General features: G+C 34.9%; 2 protein-coding genes across 3 annotated transcripts; both read right to left on the bottom strand.

Moving 5' to 3' along the window:
• Positions 1-426: 426 nt before the first annotated feature.
• On the bottom strand, positions 427-9,497 carry LOC105563049 (insulin-degrading enzyme-like). Its single transcript, XM_012014321.1, has 14 exons — positions 8,942-9,497; positions 8,234-8,427; positions 7,013-7,513; positions 6,287-6,492; positions 5,746-5,994; positions 5,217-5,618; positions 4,406-4,545; positions 3,929-4,073; positions 3,476-3,586; positions 3,286-3,406; positions 2,945-3,160; positions 2,312-2,613; positions 1,692-1,892; positions 427-1,534 (listed from the first exon to the last, which is right to left on the bottom strand). The coding sequence occupies exons 2-14, from the start codon at positions 8,403-8,405 to the stop codon at positions 1,403-1,405; spliced, it is 2,898 nt and encodes a 965-aa protein (XP_011869711.1). The 5' UTR covers positions 8,406-8,427; positions 8,942-9,497; the 3' UTR covers positions 427-1,402.
• Positions 9,498-13,393: 3,896 nt separating this feature from the next.
• On the bottom strand, positions 13,394-22,679 carry LOC105562985 (poly(A) polymerase type 3). 2 transcript variants are annotated; one of them, XM_012014206.1, is made up of 12 exons: positions 22,115-22,679; positions 21,544-21,783; positions 21,209-21,452; positions 20,842-20,946; positions 20,604-20,754; positions 20,289-20,500; positions 19,375-19,672; positions 18,644-18,847; positions 18,451-18,572; positions 17,893-18,063; positions 17,674-17,772; positions 13,394-17,184 (listed from the first exon to the last, which is right to left on the bottom strand). In XM_012014206.1, the coding sequence occupies exons 2-12, from the start codon at positions 21,753-21,755 to the stop codon at positions 17,131-17,133; spliced, it is 1,872 nt and encodes a 623-aa protein (XP_011869596.1). In that variant the 5' UTR covers positions 21,756-21,783; positions 22,115-22,679; the 3' UTR covers positions 13,394-17,130. The 2 variants fall into 2 exon arrangements, with proteins under 2 accessions (XP_011869596.1, XP_011869597.1); XM_012014207.1 differs by having other exon boundaries at positions 17,902-18,063.
• Positions 22,680-22,870: the final 191 nt, after the last annotated feature.

Raw genomic sequence — 22,870 nt, 5'->3', positions numbered from 1 at the left:
CAGTCATAATTTTTTAATTAAATGCTTGCTAGATTAAGAAAAATATTAATTACGTCAAGAAATAACTCATTAATTTCTATGTATTTGTGTATCAAATTTTTTCTCAAATTAAGCAAATAAACGAATAAATTTATTTAAATTCATTATTCTCTGAAAATGGATATTCAATGAACACTTAATCTATGTGTTTGTCTTTATCCATATACAAATTGTGTATGCCTTATATGTATTTATTTCTCTTTTAAGGATCGTCTACAATAGATGAAGTAAGCCTGGCGTAAGAAGTAAGAGTAGGAGTAAAGAAATTAATCATTTCCATTTCCTACTCCTACTTCAGCTCTGACAGCGCTTACTCTCGACGAATTAGAGCGTAGTTCGACCAGTGCTACAAATATTTTAAAAAATTATCTCTGTACTTTAGCTTTTACACTGAAAGGTAAAGGTTAGATTTTCTTACTTCTTACTGCTTACTTCCAATGTAGACGGTCCTTTAGAAAGAATAGATATTAAAGAGGTGTACAAATTATGTATCCTGGATGTACAATTTGCGTACTATTTTGGATTTTCTGTGTAACATTATTAGACACAAATTGTATATACCTTTTGTATACCCTGTGTATACGAAAATCAAAATACTATACAGATTAAATATTCATTTTAGTGTTATTTTGTCGTTTTTATAAATAACTTACAAAGGGAATGTGCACCCTTTGTCTCACCAATTTTGCTAATCGCGGTGTAAAATTTGGCGCGCTACGTTAACACTACCGCAGCGAGCTATCCGTCAAGCTTACGCGCAGCAAACTAGATGTCGAACTAGACATCTAGAGTGTTCTCGTCCCTGTCATAATTTCTTTTTCCTGTCACACAATACTTTTATTGTTACAAAGAAGAATATGTAGAATTCGAATACTGTGCATGAAATATGTCTTTTTATTGACATTAGCAACTTTAATTCACATTAGCAACTCGCAAAATGCCTTAAATATTTTGCAAGTTAAGATTACTGATGTGTTAATTTAAAAAATATACTTCACTCACAGTATTCAAACACCCACATCTTTTTCTTCGTAACGATAAAAGTATTGTGTGAAAAAAAGAAAAAATTATGACAGGAACGCGAACCCTCTAAATGTCTAGTTCGACATTTAGGCTGCGTTGCGATATTCACTGCCAATACTAAAAATCTATAGTCTACGTCACGTATACTATACAGTTTCAGTACTGGCAGTGAATAACGGGACGTAGTCTTCCTGTGAAAGTTTAACAAAATCGGTGGATAAAAGGTGAGTTCTTCCCTTGTTAGTGTACATACATTTTCAAAGAAAAAAATTCATCAAATTAGTTTAATACGTGATATAAACTTGAACTTTTCTGAAATGATACGATATTGTTGACTTTCTCAATTTTTTTTATCGGTCGACAACTCAGCAGCTTCTCCGGGTGTATTATCAGGCGAATTCTGTTCCGTTGACGCCGCCGTGGATGTCACATGAATCGACAATTTACGTCGAGAGTTTCCATGTATATTTTCCTGACAAATATTACGTACTAAATAGATTTTTAATCAACCATTTGGAAAACATTTTGCTCGAAAAATTATATGTCACAAAATATTATGTTAGTTTTTTACGATAAAAATTTTTGTTTCCGTTGAATGATACATTATGTATTTAAAGTAAAGTGGTTACCACATAAAAATCAAGAAATTCTTGCTGCGTTAATGTCTGTGTGACATACGCCTCAATTTTTGGACGACTAAAACAATATTGTTTGGTTCGAATCTCGTACCAGTAGACAGCGAACTCATCAGTTACTTTATTTGCTATCTTTGAACATAATGTTTCCTTGTGTTCCTCAAATTCCTCGTGCGGCATAGTAGATACGTGATTCTGAAATGCAATTATGGTGATGTTAACGATACCTTAACAGAGACATAGTTTTATGATATCACATTCTAAATGGAGGGATATGTTTATTTGATTATAATATTATAGATTATTGCACGATAAATTTAAGAAAAATGATCGAATCTACGCCGAGAAAAATTTTTATTGGCTAAACCAATTGAACAGTGTTTCCGATGGTTAATTTTTCCGATAAAATTATGTATATATCCGATGAAATGCAGTTACCGATGAAATTTGATCGAAAACCCAACTATATTTTTCATCGGATATACAAGTTAATCGAATATATCCGTTTGTTATTATGTAATTGAATTATCCGATTATATCTCATCGGATATTTTTCCCAGTGTACTTAATATCGTACATTCTTATTATATATAAATTTCCATGATTAAACTTACCAACATAGAATCTAGAAATGAATCAATTCGTTTTTCGACGTAGTGTGGTTGTTTGTCACTTTGTATTATAATTTGCAAACCTTGCATTCCAAACTGTTTGTTCGTTTGATGTACGCTACACTTTACTATATAACCTAACTGTTCATTAGTCCTTAAAATATTGTAGCAAGGTTCTGAAATTATCTGTTCTAAGAGCATTGTCAACAAACTCGACCTCGTTGACTCAAAACCAGTTGCATAATATACGATTGTACAAGTACTATTATGGCAATTATTTTCGATTTCAAATAGGAGGTGGCAACCTACAGTCATTTTATATCATTACACAATACTGTTACATACTACGTCATATAAAGAATGTTAAAAACTGGTATACTATGTTCGAAACGAATTATATTGCAAATAAAGTGGTATTAATGTTTTATTCAATTTTTATTTTATATAGAAATTATGTCTTACTCATTTACACATTTTTTTCTCTACCTCCATAATGATCCTAATATTAGTGTAAGATCATGAGGCGAAACAATAAAGTTTTAACGGTCACAACTATACCTCTTAATATAAATTGAAGTTCTCTAAGCATATTAATTTTTTAAAGTTATTATAAAGAAACTTTGATAATGCGCTTACCGTTTTCTAGTTTAATTTCACAATGCAATGGTAATTGCCTTGGTAACAAGGGTTCATCTGTGTCGGGTACTTGTATTTCAGTTTTCAAGTTAGATTTAATTAATTGAACTGTACTGTTAACTTCACTAACAGTCACGTTACCATATATATAGCACTGCACTTTCATACTACTGAATAGCTTTGGTACAAATCGCTGGAGGTTATCGATACTTACATCTATATATAACAGAAATTTTAATTGTATAGAAGTGCTTTCGTCCTTCTAAAGACTACAACAATTATTGAAACGAAATAAAAAATGATTCTGACCGAAACATATGTTAGCTTTCTTTTACACTTACAATCAATAAATTTTAATAATTCGTTCTCGTGCCAAAATTCCTTTGCTAACAGGACGTCAAGATAATACATTGCCTGTTCATAGGGTTGTTTATGAATAAAATTTTTCAAGTTCTCGGTATACTGTAAGTTATTTTATATTAACATGCTGCTTAGTAAATTGAAGAAATTGATTGCACTCGTTATACATACACATTCTTTTATGATCTGAAACCTGTTTGGATCAATATTCAAATTCGCCATTCGTTTTATGATTTGTTCCAATAACATATTTTGCTTTTCGTCATAGCCAGTGAGAGTGAGCTAAAAATCAAATAGTTTTCTTCTAAAAAAAACTTTATAGAACTATAACATAGAATTAATGACACTTGAATAAATGTTTATTTATAAAATATTTGATAAATGTTATTAAAACATTACAGAAATATAATTAGCCATATTTTCGAATAACAATAGTTACAAATGAGAGATAAAATTTCATTTCTAAATAAACAGTATTTTATGTGCACAAAGAAATTTGTGTTTAAACGTTTCTAATGTTAATAATAAATTAAAAAATATTTTATTCTAACAATATCTAAACCTATTTAAATAATATACAATTAGCGTGATATACATTACTGTTGTTATACTATGTGCACTCACTTTTATTCCATGTTGAGTATTAATAAGACTCCAGTTTAAATCAGCTAACTTAGCAGCGTATGTTTCTTCCTCAAGGGAATCCAAAAGTAGCAGAGTAAATATTTCAGTCAAATTATAATTAAGAGGATTCGCACAGATGATTGGACTATGAATTGAAAACAAATTAAACGTTCTATGTTGTTTTAAACTGTTTTAAAATTATTTATTCATAATTGAAGATGTATAATTATAAATGTAGGTTTATTTCTTACAGGCTAACGTGATTTTAAATACATGTAAGCCATTTATTATTTCAATTTTATTCAGTACGTATTAATGTCTAATCTTATTACTGTGATAATGATTTGAATTAATATGTTATTGTAATTTGTATAGATTGCCAGAATATCTCAAAATGCCATTAAAAAGTATCTCAATATTATACACATATTTTATTAGAACAACGATGTGTTTCCAACAAAGACATTTATTGCTTACCTAAGGAAGTTAAAAATCATCTTCGCTGTCGGATCTGGAAAATCATCATTTTTTTTATAAAACAAGTCAATTAAGCCTGACGGCTCCTCAATAAGAATAGGAAACCATTCTTCTTCTCCTATCAGAGGTGACGACCTATTCTATAAAATTTCACTTGATAATATTTTTGAAAACATGTATTGCATAAAATAATATCGAAATTTGTAGTGCAATAGGGCAAAGGAAAATTTCGTATGTAGAGATAAGTACATAAAATAATCTCTTCGTCACAATTTTTTTATTTGTATCAAAGCTACTTGTCTTTATTTCATGGAATTTAGTGTTTAAATACTAATGCATAACTTTTTTAAAAAATTAGCGCAAAAATTTACATTCAAAAAGTTCGCCATAATTATTACTATTATTACTATACTACACTATTATTATTATATAGAACAAAATTGAATTTATTGTAAGATACGTTAGCATTTGATTCTACTTCATATCAAGTTTCATGACATGGCTTATGCTTCCCGGAAATTTTATTGGTATCATTATGTTATACTTAATGTTAGCTAAAATTATAACTTTAATTGAATCAGTAAGTGCAAAAACCACATGAGTTTTAAAATGGCCGAAACTGACTTTATTGCGTAGTAGAGAAACAAGGCCGGTTCTGGATCAAGAGTGGTGGGGGGTCATAAATCATGTTTTTGTTAGAAAAAATTATTTAAACAACAAACCGGCCTTGTTTCTCTACTTTGCGTAAATGGCTTGTTCAGGATCGGCAAACCCATTTACTCAATTAAGTTAGTTTCAAAAATTTTCTCACCATTTGAAAGGTGTTTGTGTAGAAAGTGTCTAGCTTAGCGTCAAATTTAGTCGCAATAAATTCGTTCTTAGAAGGCAATTTCAAATCTGTGTTATAACCAGCTTGTTTCCACATATCCATTGTTTCTTTGGACATCTTCTTTTTCACATATTTAATTCTAAAATATTCTTCGGTTTCATTCGTTATACTTTCATACGCTTTTCCGATCATGTGAATCCTGATATTGTGCGGCGTCAGATATTCCATTATCTCCTCGATCAAGTCCGGTCGCCACTCAGTGAAACGATGTTCCGCGTGGAAGATGTCGTTCATGGGATGTTCCTGTAGCGCTCGGACTGCAGAAAGTATGTCGAGAGAATTTTCCTTGAAATGAATATTTGTATTTTCAATCTGTTTACATTCCTGCAAATAGAAAATCACATTAGTCCAGGCGTGACACATAATATGAAAATACAGAATGCCCGGCATATTGGGATATCATTATTTGCCAAGCATTCTAAGTTTATTTAAATTTTACTGCAACACTTACATCATAGATCCATTTGATCGGGCCTTCCAACTTCAGCATATTGATATATTGAAACGTTAGTTGAATAATATCTTCTATATGTGTAGCACCTTCTTCAGTTAGATCGATATTAATAATGTAAATACTCACTCTGCTTGCCATAAGGAATTCTTCAGATTTTATTTTGTGGCACCAATTCTTAGCTTTTAAAGCTGAGAATATTGAACCCTTACCTTTGTGTTGAAGTAAATGTGTAATGTAAGGGATAGCCTATGTTAATAACGAACAATACATATAAATATAAAATAATATATGAAAAAGGAAAAAGGAAAGAGAGAGGGGGGGGAGAGAGAGAGAGAGAGAGAGAGAGAGAGAGAGAGAGAGAGAGAATTTTGTAAGCGGGATACTTTTATAACTTTCATCTTTTATATGTATGTATATGTATATAAAATTTAAAAATACAACTAGATTTATACACATTATATGTGTTAATATGTATAATGATGTTTTAAAAAAACGTTCATATCAAGTATTAAAGCCGGAAAAAAGTGTATTTTATTACCGAGCAGTGGTGTTGTTGCTCGAGTTTAGGTAAAGGAAACATAATCTGTAATCTTCTGATTTCCTGTATGGGAACAATGTACCATATAGTGCCACAGTCTTCATCTTTGAATGGATTTTCAGACCATACATCAGGAATTTCAACATCCTTGTTTGTCACATCGGAAAAGAGATCTACTATCATGTTTTCGAGGTCATCTAAACTCTCTGAACAGAAGATTTATTCGTTGGTGTAACGTATAATAAATGTTATAAATGTGTAACAAAAATTATTATGCCTATATATGGCAATGGATTTAATTTTATTTAAAAAACAAGAAATGTATGGGATATTTTTCTTAGGATTATAAATAAATATTGCATGTTTTCTGCGGACCCTTTCTTAAAATATTGATTATAATTATATATTGGTTCACAGATGTATCTATTATAGAAAAGGATTAAAATTTTAGTAATTTGTGAAGATCGATATTTCCACGTATTTTCGTATATGTATGTATATAGTAATAAAGCTTTTTCCTTTTTTTTAGAATAAGATTTTGTGTAAATATTTCTTATAATAATAATAAAAAAATCAATTAATTTATTATTAATATTTCTTTGATTGTCATTTAATGCATATCCTAAAATTCAAGTATTTTCAGATGCAACAGTGTATATTATATACTATATAAGAAACATTTAGATGGTCTAATTATAAACAATCTTTGGTAAATTATCACCGTACCTTCACTAATAATAAGTAATGCCATACGACTTGCAGAATAATACTTTTTATGAAATTCCAATAGCCTATTTCTGACATGGACGCCTCTTTTCTTCGGTAGTATGTTTAATGTTTCTTTATTGCCTGAGTCGAATTTCGAATAAGGATGATCTGGTCTCAAAGATAATTGCAGCATTCGATATAATCGTTGGGTATCGTCCATTAAATGCATCTCATATTCTGAATGTATAGCATTTAGCTCAAGATTAATCGAATTTTCCGGGAAGAGAGGCGCTAAGAAAAGCTGTGCAAAACGATCTAAAGCGCCTGTTAACTTTTCCGGAGTTATTGTGAAGTAATATACGGTGTGATCTAAGTGTGTCTCTGCGTTGACTTTACCGCAGTTCTCCTTCACATATTTAGCATAATCATTCGACCGAGGATATTTGTTCGTTCCCAAAATTAACGCGTGCTCACAGAAATGTGCTAATCCAGGTAGATCGTCCGGATCATTCATAGAACCTAAAACTCAGTAAACCCCAATTACTATTGTAGTAACATAATTTATCAATATTACAATATTTAAAATTCGTTCATTTTCTACTGTATTCTTTACTTAACATTATAATTTCCTACTCACAATGTAATTATTGTATACGGCACGTTTAAAGTATTATATTACACTTATATTATTGAATGGAAAATTATAATACTGATATAATGTTACTTTTAGTTGGAGTTTACGGGGAAACTACTTCTTTTTTAGTAATATAATTTTTTAAATCTATAACTTGACAATCATTAATAGAAATATATTAACTTTTGATATCTTGCACTATCATAAGATATAACAAAATTTATATAGAAGAAAATGTATTAGTGATATTCACACTATAAAGCATTTAAAACGAGGAGAATTCATAAATGGTGCATGAAATTATTGAATTCGTATACAGCAAAAATATGACTTATTAAACAGAAGTTATAAAGATCTATAACGGTTAACATCTTAAAAAATATTAAATTAAGATTGATGAAAATGAAAAAATCAGTTGCCTTCTTTTATATTGTTTTCTTACGATACATGTATAACGTATAAATAGAAGATTTATTATAATAAAGTTGTAATAGAATTGTTAGAGAAATATCTTTATTCTTCATTTATAAGATATTCTAAGAATTCTTATAAGAATTGTTGAAAACATGAAGCAAGCATGTGTAAAATAAAAATAATATGTTTACCGATATTAATGTCCATTACAACGCCACTGTCGCTACATGATGGTTCACTTATCAAGAGAACTTTCATTTTATTGGCGAGTACTAAGCCCCTGCATGAGAAGTCATCGCTCTCTAATACTTTTATATCATTGTATCGCTTTTCCACACGTTTATCAGTTGACATGTCGATCATCGGAGCCACGGAAATATTATTTCTAAACATGAAAGAAATACGAATAGAAATTTTAAACAGGCATGAATTTGTTAATTTATTTTCTGTTGCACAATATTCTGACTCATACTTGAAAAATTGTAACTTTCCAGTATAAGTTGTACAAAAATCTTCCTAACATAGTTACCAAATATTTAATGGGAAATTAATAATCTCAAATATGAAATAAAGTACAGAGTGAAAACATGTTAAATATGTATTAATATGACAATATTGTATAAATATAAATTGTTATATGAACTATTATGAAGTAACAATGGTCTCTCTTTTGTAAAGTTGTCAATAGAAATTCTTCGCTCTATTTAAGTTTGCTATAAATCTCCATTCTTGGTCTAACAATGCAGGTATATAATAAAAATGTTGCAAACTTTATCTTTCACTTATTTTCTTATCTTTGGAATTAGACGTCTGATTTTCAGTTTTCGATTTTAGCTAAGTTTAACGTGGCAATCTTAGGGATTAAAGCACAATTCCATGTTTCGCATTGCAAGACTCACCAAATAGTTTATCCGAAGAAAGTGCTCTATTACTTCTTCAGAAATTGTAAGCGTTGTAACAAATTTTAACTTTCGTTCTTACTTTATGGCTCGAACGATGAGTTGGCGTCCACATTACTGTTTGTTCTTTGCCATCACACTGAAGATGACCTCATCACAGATTGAAACGTTCAACCCATTGTTTATATTTCTTTAAATTTATCCCTAACACTAACACCCAGAAAACATTTTCCGCGCAAACATCTAGCGTTATGACGACGCACTTGGATAGGATTTTGCTTGCGTTGTTCAGCCATTTTCACACGTGAGTCGTTAGATATTTGCGCGCAAAATTATACGTTAATACATGAGCTAACCAGTTGCGTGCGAAAGCACAGACTAAACATATCTTACGGGCAACACTCAGGCAAATCTCGTACAAGTTCGCATGAATAAGACAAATAAAATTTGCACGCAAGAGTTGTTATTTAGGCAATTAGCTCGGTTTATTATCCTATTATTTTCCTTTGTGAAATAATATATTAAAATAAGTAAGTTATTTTTCCATTATAATATATTAGATTATATTGTAGATTTTAATTAATAATAAAGATAATATTATAGATTTTAATAAATATAAACTCCATTGGTTCAAGTCACAATTTCCTTTGTTACGCTTTACGTGCACAGCAATGAAATTATAATTATTTCTTATCGCACTATGTCTAGTTATAATTATTTACACACGAGTGTGCATATGCGCGCAAATACATTTGCTCACGTCTATATACCAAGATATATGTATAATAAAGTAATAATTATTTTTCTATTAACAATTATTTAGAGATGTTGAGATTATCTTCGTCTTACCGGCTATATTAATCGTGTTGAAGTATGTCTTAATGTTCTGATGGAAAAGATATTAACTACTCTTATTGACAATGATGAGTGGGAACCAAAGGAAGAAGAGCTTTATATCGTAATTGCGACGAAGAAAGCAGGATTTATTACAACGTGGCATCAATATCATTCATTAAATCATCGGAAATATCATGCCTTTTCGTAGTTTTACGTAAGAGAACTGCAATTGCAATTTTGTCCAGTCGGTATACATATGATAAAAATTTAGAATTTGAAAGTCAACCCTTTTAATCTTTATTAAAAATGTTTTATCTAACTTTACTTAAAAGTGTTGTATTTAGAAGAACTTTGCACTTAAATTGCTATCTAGAAAACCAGAATTACTGTTAAATAAATTAAGTAATACCTTGTTTGTTCAGTATTGTCGCTAATTTCTATTAATATCTCGATCCTGTGCTAAATTTAAGATTATGGTTTAATATTATCCTACGGATAACGGAAAATTCTGTGGCTTCTTCGACAGGTTCCGGCAACTGTAGTCTTTTGTATGAACTGCTGGGATGAATCTGATATACCTGAAACGTACTTTTCTGTTATTTTGAGCGATTTTATCATTCAGAATGATCTTGTGCATTGGCGCGATATCTGGCAGTGTCTTGGTTTGCTTCATGTTGCAGTCATGGCTGTGACTGTTAATCTTGCGTCATCTGATGAGAAATGTTCAATGAAAACGATTTGAATTAGTTCACTCGAGTACAAAGTACCGAAAATCCATAATTATAAATTTTCAAAGCATTCGATTACGTTTTGTCGACTACATTAATTCGATAGTTCGTAATTGTTTAATAGATTATAAAGCGTCAAATGTACAAATTTTAATTCGTAACGTAATTAATGTAATTTCTAAGAGTTAGGGAAACGTTAAAAAAACATCATTTGATATTTTTTTTAGTTCATTTCTGAAGGCAAAAAAAAGATTCAAATTTTATGATATAATTTGACACAAAAAGGTGACAATATTTATAAAGGTGAGAATCTTTTCTTCGCCAGTGAATAGTTAATACAAAGGTAATGGTAAATTATTCGACGTATCCGGCAATATTTAATTTAATTTTAAGAATAAAACACACAACGTTTCGCCCGAGAATTCCGATCCTTTTCAAGTGAAAAGCGTCTTTATAATATTCTAAGTCACGCTTTTCACTTGAAAAGGACCGAAATTCTTCGAAAGTGTGTTTGATTCTTGAATAAAATATTGCCAGATTCGTCGAATAATGTTCCATTACCTTTGTACAAAAAAAGGTGATTTTATACACCATGTTTCAGAGTGCGGCTCTCGACTAGGCGTGTTCTTTTACAAAGTGGATACGAAATACCAATCGAGTACGTCTTCTAATGATATGCATTGCTCGATCGCGAAAGCCGTTATACTTAACGGCTGGAAAGGTTTACATCTTTTTCCTGGAAACGTTCGACACGGTAATTCCACCGATCTTCGCCAACGTTTCCAATAGGACAATTGTGGAACATCTGAAGCACGACCGCTCTTTGTGTTTCTGGCTCATTTAATTTACCTATAAATAAACTGCAAGGAGAATTAAGAGGCACGGTTGCAGCTGCGTTCCGTTGCAGATCATAAAGACATCCATGGCGTACCACAAGAACCACTGCGTAGTTCAATTTCAACTTGGGAATGAATTCTTAGCGATAAGATGCACAAAGCTCTTGTTTATCTATATATCTATCTCTCTACAATACATTGCTTGTAAGTTATTACATAAATCTTATCGAACTATAATTCTTTAATTAATCTAATTATAACGTGAAAACATACCCGTCGTATACAGTACAAGTTATGCAACTCTTACGACAACTCGACAATAATCGTTAAGGATTGACGAGGAGCTTCTGCAAGTCTGTCAAACGGGAGCTCAATGAAACGTCAAGGGTTAACTTGTACAATAAATGACTGCACGTAGACCATAATATATCGTACAGTGACAAGATCTGGGGCAGGATGTACTTACGAGAATAAGATCTGCCGATCGCGGCAAGACGGGACGACCACGTGTAATTTAAAACAATTCACCCACGTCGTTTCGTCTTAACGCGACCGACGTTCCGTTTTCTTTTTTTTGGCTGAAGGAGTTGAAAGAAAAATTTATTTCCGTTTATTTTTTTCAGGAGAGATACAGAGTGTACAATGTTCACAGGATACAAATTATCTATGCCCTTCCTCGTTTCTAATTTTTCTCGATTGTGCTATTGCCGGCTGTGGCCGCGCGACGGGATCGGTGATCGCTATCGCGCGTTCACGATCTATGCGCGGGTGATGCACACGTGGCCGGCGCATTCTGCCTCGGATTTTCGCGAGAATGCTCGGAAAACAAAATAATCGTTCGCGAGAGGGAACGGGAGATGGAGAGAGCGTATCTCGCGGACGCATCGACGCACATATAATTCGTTATGCTCGCGGAAGTGCATCGCGTATGAGAACGTACGATCGATGCACATACAAATCTAAGTTACCTTACAATGACTCGTTGAACGAGTTTTTGTCGAGAGCTGCGACTGCCGGCGTATAAATTTATACTTTCGGTACGGTATTTCGCGTAATTTCGCTAGTCGGACGTGTCAGTACTCTGTATTGGGAAAAAAACAATAAATAAAAAATAAAGGAGCTTCGACGCCGCGACACGAGATCCTAAAGCGCGATTTCGGTACAGCATGAGAACCGTATGAGAAAATCATGTGCATCGAGCCCGTGTTTCCCGCGACATAAATCCTCTCTGGCTTCGTACTTTTTTTCTCTCCTTCAGCGTATTTCCCGTTTCTATCTCGTGTTTCCTCTCCCTTCTTTTTTCTATATATAATAAAAGATAAGATTGCGGGTGAGAGACGTAGCGTTTCCCTTCCTGTTACCCCCTTGCCACGCTATCGAAATTGCAAGACGCCCACGTCGGCCCCACGATGGTGGTTTTCAGGAGAGGGAGAGGCTGTGTGTGTGTGTGACGCGGAGATTGAGAATGTGCTACAGACATGTCTAGCTATCTCCGAGATAGAAGAGACAGAGAGAGAAAGAGAGGAGAGAGAAAGAGGTACGAATCGGGCGCATGACAGCCTCGAATCAATAAGGGAGGTAAGATTTGGCGTACAAGGATAACATTGATGTTCACTGTTCGCGATCCTCGGCCTCCATTCGCCGACAGGTACCTCATCTTTCCGCTTATTGTTAGCGATCGCGATAACGGCCCCACGTTCTTATCGCACGCCTAAATTCACGTTTAAGCCGTGCCAAAAGTATAATACAAATCCCTGAAACCTTATAGAACTTATTATAGGAGATAGCGGTGATTAACGTTCTCAGGAATATACGGACGATTGGTCGGTGAGTTTAATGTATCGAGACAACGTGCGCTGTAATGGATGGCCGGGAAATTGGCGCGATCGAGAAGTCGACGGCACGGGGAAACTGATATGTGCTGTTAAACGTGACGAAAGAGATTTTCTGCGGCAGATCCGAGTGCCGTGGGCATTGATCAAGAATCCGTCTGGTGGCGCGGATTTCGGTTGCGCAAGGCTGAAATATTGTTGTGTGATGGAACCCCCCCCCCCCCCCCCGAGAGTGGTTGCGAGATAAAAGCGACAGAAGCTCTACCGTGGACAATGAGATTAGCAATAGTAAACTATCACAGTACGACACGCGGCACATAAGGGATGCGAGTGAACCGAAGAGATTTGTTCCGAAGGATTGTCATCATGAAGATAAATCATTATGAGATTCTTAACTGTCCTGTTGTTGTTCTTTTAATTACGTACGATGTAACGATAATGTTCGACATGGGTGATGAATGCGGGTGAAGAGAAACGGAAAGAATTTTGACAATTACTCAGTGAAATGGATATGCAATCAGTGTATTGTTGATGAAAGCGCTAGCATCTTTGTCACATCTTATTGCATGATGCCATTCGTGCGGGACGTGTGAATTCGCGAAGTTCTCGATTAATCGATATCATTTTCTAAGTAAAACAAAAAAAAACGTATTGCACCGTAATTAATATGCTCTGTGGGATTTAATTGCTCTACGCTAAAAGTACACATTTACATATCCCCGTAAATGGAAATTTGTTATAATCGTACTTACATTATAATACAATTACAACAAAATTATTGTACTATATTTTAATCGTATATATAGTGTAATACAAAAATTATAATTGTATTATATTTTAATCGTATATATAGTATAATACAATAATTATAATTGTATTATATTATAATACAATTGTATGCGCGCGCTTGTATGTGTATGTGCACGTAAATGTACATTCACACACACCTACATACCGTTAAACGCTAATGAATGGACAAAATGAATGAATATCCAGTTTATCGGGGACAATCAATGCGACATGTTCTTTTCGTCGCCAATTAGGGATCCTAAGTATATCAGCTGCATAAACTTAAAGAACTTTAGATTTTATATTTGTAAAAGAAGAAGGACGTCAATAACAACAGAAGATACGAATAAAATGTTTCTCTCAATATGGCGCGTAAAAATTCTGTTCGTTTAAATAATTGAGCTTCGCACAAAGCACATCTTGGATCTAGCAAAGTAAGATTAGGCGAGCAATTTAAGAAAATACAAAAGCTACACTTTATGCTTTGGTATGCAAAACAAAAGGACTTCGATACTTTAACGGCATGTCGATGAATGAACGAGTCTCGTAACACACTAAAATTATTTAACATAGTCACGAAGAATTTTTCTAGACAGATATTGATGGACAGACATAACGTAAATGAGGTATTTAATCATTATTGTACACGAGTATCAGAAAATACGTTATGCATACGTTTACGTATACTATAAAAAAAAATATATTAAGCGACTGCGAGAGGAGACTCTGCGACTGAAAAGGTTTGAAAACTCAGGTGACATTTTGAAGACAAATAAAAATAAACGAAATGATTACTTCACTTTAACGGAAAAGAAATCTGCCCGACTACATTTTGCACGAATCAAATAATTTCTAAATCACGATTAATTACTAAAAGTAAAATACGTGTAGGGAAATACCTCCCCTTTCAAGTAGAATATAGGAGGGCAATTACGAATGTCGTTTATCACGAAATAAACTCATGGCTATTCCACGGTACCGTGTGATAATAATTGACAATGAATTCGATTGAATGCATTTGTGCACACCGATATCTAAACGAATTCGCTGTAGACAATCTCATGATTAGTTATTTGAAGAGATAATCGCGTTGTTTTTTTTAATCATGTCACGTTAACGTCAATACATGTGGAAAGCGAGTGGGTTCATGATCGATCAAACCAACTGGCCTAGTCTTCCTTGTACAGTACCGTAATATACCTCAATCCCAGATTCACAAGCATGAAATCAGCGTAAATTCATGAAAAAGCGAAGAAATGAGTTAGCATTATTACTGCCTTGTTTTTTTAGTACATAGGAAAACGTATATATCCCGATCAATAAATAAAATGGCTCTCGACGAGACAAGCATTGAAAGAGCGAAACCTATCACCTCAGGCGCATGTACGAATATATACAAGTAACGGAATGATTCCTAATCACTGAACATAAAATCATGACACTTGCAAAGCATTGTAATCGAGATTTCCATGTTATACACACTTAAAATTCACTTAGTAGTCACCATTAAATTGTATATACTGCATTAGTAAAAATTTCAACGTAACAATCGAGTTGCTAACGGGTGTCGGTTATACGGGCGAGAGAAGTCTTATGTCTTCTCATATTTTTTTTCCAATGTTAATACGATTTAATTGCGTTTGAAATCTTTAACTTGCCGAATAGGACTCTGCAAGTACTTGATTTCTGCGTGCACTGCGTTATTCGCAAGTTTCGTTTACAAGTACCAAAGAATGAACATCAAATACCTTGTAGCATATGATTAGTGGACATGCCTTTAACACATGAATCGAGGACTGTAATAGAGGTGAGAAGGTAATCGGAATCAGGATCCAGGATCAGAGCCGTATATTGGGAGCGAGGGCAGTTAAACACCTGAACAAACTCACCAGTTGGTGACAGGTGGTTTCAATCATCCAAGTGTCAGCCCGTTTCTAAATCGTTAAAGCTACAACTTTGTTTCTGAGCAAAAACTAAAAGGCGGCTCCGTACGAAACTGTTTTACGCAACATAATCGTCAAGAAGATAGTCAATGGCCTATTTGGGATGTTTCATTTGCAAGTCTCTCTATTTCTTAGCTTCTTACAGCGACTGCTATCTACGTACATTGTAAGTGAAACATCCTCGGGCTTATGCCAGTGTCGGTGATCCTTGTAATGCAGTTACATTATCGATTGCATTACAGCTGTTTAGCAAAACGTGATGAAGCAAACCATCAGCGTCTTTCTTTACGTGTACAATGGTAAGCTCCAGGAGCAAATAATATTCTACTTTGCAACTTGCATGGAACACCTAATCCTTATAAATAATAGCAACATTAAGTATCGCGTAAATAATAGTTCATACTTGGTACAAACAGTGGAGAGCGTATTAAAACGCTAACAGCACAGTACTGTTTGCAAATCCCTAAGCAGGCAGATCACGGTACGTGACGCGTTATTACGAGTAATAAAGTATATCAGAGCTACTTACAACTAAATCGTACGCATATGCATTTTTAAAGCATATTCCGCGGTGCATTACAAAAATGCACTTTATATAAGAATATATTTTATATTTTGTTTTTTTTTTCTAACATGTGGAAACACTCGCAAATACGGAAATTTCCATACATGTGATTTTCTCGATCAAACTATTCCTGCTCGTCATGTAAATTATGTAAAATTATGTTACATCAAGTATTATCAAATCTTAAGTTCCTTGTTCCTTGTTTATCGATAAAAAAAAAAGAGCAATGTAAATGATATATACAAAAAGGAAATATAAAAAGAACGATCACTATTCTGTTTCCAAGCGAAATAGGGTTTTAACCTCTCCTTAATGGTAGCAAATTTCTAATATATCTCAAAACTATTACCCCACTGATATAAATGACATCACAGACACTGGCACAATCGCGTAAGCTTCCAGCGTAATTGTTCCCATTGACTGTCGATGTTCTTTTTTTTATAATACTATTAATTATAGTGTCTCACATAAACACATAAATTGTCGTCAATTGATTAATTCCACCCGAACAGCTTCCTCCATTGCGTGACGCTGTTTTGCTTTTACGAAACGAAGGACTTACAGTGGGCAGTGGATGGTTGCATGAGAAATGTTTACAGTCTAGATGATCCAGAGGAGCATCTGTGGATTGATGTGAGACAGTAATCCCACGATGATCATCAGGTGCACACGAATCCTTCCTGCGCTACTGTAGTTGCACCAGTAGGTCCTTCCTACACAACAGATACACATCAAGGAAGAATGTATCATGTTAATTGTCTCGTCAATATAATGTTAAGTTTATCTTAATGCATTCCCGTTCCTTGGAATATGTATTCGCAATTGCGATTGAGTGCCCTCATGAAAATAAAAACGCTATTTAATATTTATTTGCAGTGCCGCATTATAACCTTCTTTTTTTCTCAGTTCTGAAAATTCTTTTCTTTTTTCAGAATCGTGAAAGTAACTACTGCTACTGATAATACTTATATTTCTAACGCACCTAGAATACCGCATTAGGCAAGGGGAAAAATATCAAATAAAAAAAAAGCAGAAACTATTATCATGCGCCTATCCTTTTTATCTCTACCTAGCGAGATTAGAGGAATAGAAAAAAATGTTCGTGGCAAATGAAAATTTTTCACTTACTATGTTTCATTTTCACGTTTAATTACTTTACCCTGTTATAAAAATTATTATTTATTATATGTACAATGTCTTACGTCCTTATTAGTTGATATATTCGGTTTGTATTCATCCATACTGAAGCCAGAATTGCTGTCTTCTCCGCAAGATTGAACGACTAATGTTGTGTTCTCCGTCTAAACGGATTAAATAAGTTTAAGCGATGTATATAAATACAATGCGTTAACATTTACTTCCACGTCTAGACGAATTAAAAATATATCTTTTCCTTTCACTACATTTTATAGTATACGTACACCACTCACTTGCTCCTCTGCCTCATTGATACGCCGCTTCTTTCCACACGCATCGAGTGACTGATCCGACAATCTCTTCTTGCCGCTTGTATCGCCTTGATTCCGTGGCGATACGCTACCACCGTTTCCATTTCCAGCAATGTTGCCGTTCCTATGCACACCGCTAGAAACCTACAAAAATTATTGAGCGACAAGTGTAATTAGGATATCTTAAATAATCTTAAATTGCGATTAATTGAAGTAATAAAATAATTTGATTATAGATAACTGTTTAAATGTTCGCTAAGTTTGCTTTCATTATCTTGCACAATACATATGCAAACATTATGCAGTAGAACATAATGTTATTATGTTGTACTAATTGAATTTGTATGTTTTGTATACTTTTGTATAACATTGTATTGTATGAATACTCTGAATTTGTATAATTTAGTCAAATCTACCTGTATCCACAAAAGATTTGATATCATATGTGAGGTCAACGTTGATATTCTCGCTCTTTTCGCACTTAGCAACTAATTAATAATGTTAATATAAATTCAAGTTATAGTGCCTTACCTTCCTCTCCCTTTTTAGTAAACTCGGCGATACATAAGTATGCAAGTCCTTCCTTTTTACATGTTTAGCCTCAATCCACATTCCCTCTTTGAACATATTTATTTGTTCTGCCTGTCTCTCAACTGAAACAAATACTCGTATGATTATATGTCTTTAATTATATTCCGAATTTGTACAATTTAGTCAAATCTACCTGTATCCACAAAGGATTTGATATCATATGTGAGGTCAACATTGATATTCTCGCCCTTCTCGCTTTTTTCGCTCTTTTCGCACTTAGCAAAAGCCAGGCCGATGAACCACATAGAACACTGTTTGCCCGATTCGGGATTCAACGGTGGAAACGCTTCCGGATTAACGTGTGCCAAAGTAATATGAGGATTCCTCTCCAACATACCTGTGAGAATGGTTATAATTTTGCCAATTTGGCATCCGCGGATTATTAGTATATCACATTACATACATATAAAAAAAAAATAAAAGCATATCTATACAATTTCACCGTTATAAGACTCAGATTAAAGCAAAAGCTAATAATTGCTCCTTATTTTCCTGAAAAGTTATTACAATTTATTCTAACTCTTAATATTATTTTGCAACGTATTTCAAAATGACAAGATAAAACAAAAAAAAAGTAACGAGAAAGTAACAAATACAGAATGTTAAATAGTTACAATCTAATTGTTTTTCAGGAACCAATTTAAGTTTCAAAAATTAATGTCATGTTAATGTCTGTTGTTTCATGTAGTGCACTAAATTGAACAAGCATGTTTCAGTTTTTACAATACTTCAATACGTTAATTTGTATTCGCATGTTACGGGCGTTATGTAAAACTATCATGTAATGAGAAAAGAAGTATTTTCGTGGAAAGAGAAATAATATATGTTCTTTCTGTAAATGTATTGACATATTTGATCTGTTACCTATTAAGTGTCGTATTTTTGATTCGACAAGACCGCACCACTCAAGCTGATCCTCTGCACTCGAACTTTTGGCTAACAATACAATGTAATGCTTGTATTTGCCAAAAAAGTTTGGTGGCTCGAACAACTTATCCCACGTTGCTTTACCCATAATAATCTCCTCGGTTATGGCTAGCCCGTTTTCAAACGCCTCTTGCATGATGGTTCTGGTCGACACGGACACATTGAAGGTAGAATTTTGTTGAGGATATGCTGGTGTAATTATTGGCATCAGATGATATCTATCTGACACATTGACCTGAACAAATAAAATTGTTTAAGAACAATTATGTATTTTACATTTTAGCGCATATTATTATCTCGATACCAAGAATTATTTGAAATATTTATAAAATCAGGGATAGGAAAGTTACTTTGTAAAAGTAACTAGTTACAGTTACTCGTTACCAAGTAAAAGTAGTAGTTTTTTCTACTAACAAAGATATTAATAAAATCATTATTTTGAAATAAAATCATAAAAAATTTAAGGAAATAAATTTTAAAACGCTCAAAATGTAAATAAAAAATTTAGATTTCTATAAAAAGTATAGATATATAATAGCTAGTTTTTTTTATCGTGCTCTCAATTTCTCGCTCAAATTACTAACGCAATAATTCTAAATTTATCTTAAATATAACAATCGATAATAATAATAGATTATGAATATCGATCGATGCCTGAAGATTAAATGTAAGAAAATATAGTTATATTTTATAATTAAGTTCGAAATTTATAAGTACCGATAAAAGTAGCTGTTAAATTCGTTAGTTACTAAAAAGAAAATAACTACGTTACAGTTACAACAGACGAAAAGTAACGTCGTTACTTTCATACCCTGTATAAAATATAAAAGCTATAGTATATAGTCCCTTACTCTTGGATCCCAAACTGGATAACCCAAATTGACATTATCAGGTTGTTTTAAAAGTACTGGTTGTGGCCACTTCCATTGAGAGAATACAAGGAAGAATTTTTCTATCAGGGTTGCTGCTACAGCATTAGGGTAAAGCTGACACGTTCGAGCGACTAACATTGCCCAAGATACACCACCAAGGTAACCTAAGACATTGCTATATATACCATGTCCTAAAAATAACAAAAAAAAGATATTAGAACAAGCAAATTTTATGCACTGTGTGCAATTAGTTATTATAAAATCACAACTAATTGAAATATTGTATTATCTTACGTTTTGCCCATAATTTTATAGCTCTGAGAGCCAACCTGAAATTTTCTATATTAGGTACTAAACGCAATATCTCATCCGTTACTCTGCAACCATTAAGACTTCTGACGCACTTCTGATCGAGATTTTTCAGTAACATGTCATCCCTGAGATCCTACAGACATTTACAAAGATTTATTGTAGAACGTAAGACTGAGATTGAGTGAGAAACTTAGTTTTTATACAAGTATAACATACTAACCATTGAATCTGGAATTTCCTTAAGAGTTAACTTCGCAAATAGCATGTCAATTTCTATACCATCGAAGTTCATTTTTATAACTGGTACAAAGGCTTCCTCTACTGCCTACAATGTAATAAATTCATCAGCTCTGAAGTCAATATGTACTGGAGGCTACTGCATATACGTATAACATGATTTTTTTCACAAGCTATAACGAATCATGAATATTTTCCTCTAGAAAAATGCATTTTGCGTGGACAAACGTATAAATACTGTATAAATACTATACCGCACAACACACAAGAGCCTCTTTTGAAGCGATAAATATATTTAATAAGGCGTGCGGTAGAATTACATATATGCCATATATGCCAGAGTTACGTACCCTTAAATCCGTAACTTCCTCCTGCATTTTCAACAATTCGAAGAAGGACGTAAAATACTCCGACCTAAATATATGACGCGGTACAACGCACAGCGCGTCAATGTCGGCGCCTTTGTGATGTACACCTAACCTATACGAACCGAACGTGTATATTTTACCGCCCACTTGTTCGGCCACGTTAGGTGGCATGTTTCTAGCTATACTCGTGTCCCTTATCCACTGTTTGACCAGTGCGTTCAGTTTGCTGCAAGAATAAGCGGGTCCCAGCGGTTGGCACAGGTACTTTCATCGTCGGCGAGGTATCAACAACTGTCAACAATTATCGTCGGACGTACCTTAAAATCTCCATCCTATGATTCAACTCTTCCTCAGATTCGAAAACGTTGTAGGGTTTCAGGGCCTCCTTCAATTCGTTGGTTCTGGCAATGTCCATGGGCTTGGGTTCAGCCACGCTGATGGCCGACGTCATCCCCAGAGTGCGCAAATTGTTCTTCTCCGCTGACGCAGAGTTTGCGTTAGAATTGTTGTTACTCTGCGTCGGCCACATTTTGGATATCTCTCAATTAAGTATGCACCTGCAAACACAGACGCGTCAGTAATGCAGGTAACCCGCGCCCGTTCTCGCGTGCCTCCGGAACGATCTGGAAACGAATCTCGCGTGAGAAAACAACGTGCGTAAAATTGCAGCACGTAAGAGCGCGGGCCGTAAATAAACACGCGATCTTAACGTAGGGGCGATCTCCGCTTCAACGTCCCCGAGCGCTCGGTCCCTCGTGGACGATAACTAAACAATGGGCGCATCGCGATGCTGGGGGACCGCGCGAGACGGAATCGGGACAAAGAGCCGGACGGCACGAGGTGAGACGAGATTAGGCAGGCGCGCGCGCGCGCGCGCCAGAGTCTTACCGCTTGATAACTGCTTCGTCAAAGATGCAACAGCATGATAAATACGATGTACGGGACGAGGTACTTCGCTCGTGTTGTCAGGTTATAAAACGCACGGCACAAGTGCACGCGCCTCAGCGCGGCATAGCGTCGAGTCGCGCTGCGGTCGCTGACGAGGGGACGACGTTCGCGGCTTCCTGGCGGGGGCGAGGGGGGGAACCCGTGCTGTCCACGCGGACTACCGCACGACTTACGACGGCGCGGGCCTACCCGTGTACGGCCTCCGCGAAAACGGGGATCGCATTTAGTGCCGCGCGTGTCCCGTCTCACCCCCGGGTTACGCTCGCTCGCGTGCGCGGCTACAGCGACAGCGGGTCTCTCGCGCGCGCCTACGGGGCGGCCTCGGCGTTGACGCGCGGCTCCTCGTCGCGTCCAACGGCGCGGGTCTCCGTGCACTGCGTCGCGACGCTACGTAAATAAACGGCCGAGCGTTAGCGTACGCGGAAAAAAATAAGCGGAGGGCAACACGTATACCCGCGCACCCCGCGCCACGCACACCATCTACAACGCTGGGCTACAACAAAAACATGGCGGTAGCGCGGAGGAGAAGCCTGTGAGAGAGAGAGAGATCTGCCGCGGCCCGGTTTTACGTGATCGCCGAACGCGATGCCCTCTGTGGACATTGAAAACGTTGACATCAACTACGTAGCCAATGTTTGGGCTAAGCGGATAACGTAGTGTGCACGTTTTGGTTGTGTTCCGCGCTACGTGCGTCGC

The sequence above is a fragment of the Vollenhovia emeryi genome, unplaced genomic scaffold, assembly GCF_000949405.1.
Source record: "Vollenhovia emeryi isolate VEMERY1.0 unplaced genomic scaffold, V.emery_V1.0 DF939181.1, whole genome shotgun sequence".
Taxonomy (NCBI): domain Eukaryota; kingdom Metazoa; phylum Arthropoda; class Insecta; order Hymenoptera; family Formicidae; genus Vollenhovia; species Vollenhovia emeryi.
Note: the sequence above shows the minus strand (reverse complement) of the source record. Positions and strands in the feature narration are given on the sequence as shown.

Excerpts from the sequence above, each read along its gene's own strand:
- LOC105562985 (XM_012014206.1), bottom strand. The coding sequence starts at position 21,755 with ATGTGGCCGACGCAGAGTAACAACAATTCTAACGCAAACTCTGCGTCA. Across the intron at positions 20,947-21,208 it reads AGGAAGTTACGGATTTAAGG|GCAGTAGAGGAAGCCTTTGT; the intron begins GTACGTAACTCT and ends ATTACATTGTAG. Across the intron at positions 19,673-20,288 it reads ATCCAGTTTGGGATCCAAGA|GTCAATGTGTCAGATAGATA; the intron begins GTAAGGGACTAT and ends TTATTTGTTCAG.
- LOC105563049 (XM_012014321.1), bottom strand. The coding sequence starts at position 8,405 with ATGATCGACATGTCAACTGATAAACGTGTGGAAAAGCGATACAATGAT. Across the intron at positions 6,493-7,012 it reads ATTACTTATTATTAGTGAAG|AGAGTTTAGATGACCTCGAA; the intron begins GTACGGTGATAA and ends TCTTCTGTTCAG. Across the intron at positions 1,893-2,311 it reads CATTTCTAGATTCTATGTTG|AATCACGTATCTACTATGCC; the intron begins GTAAGTTTAATC and ends ATTGCATTTCAG.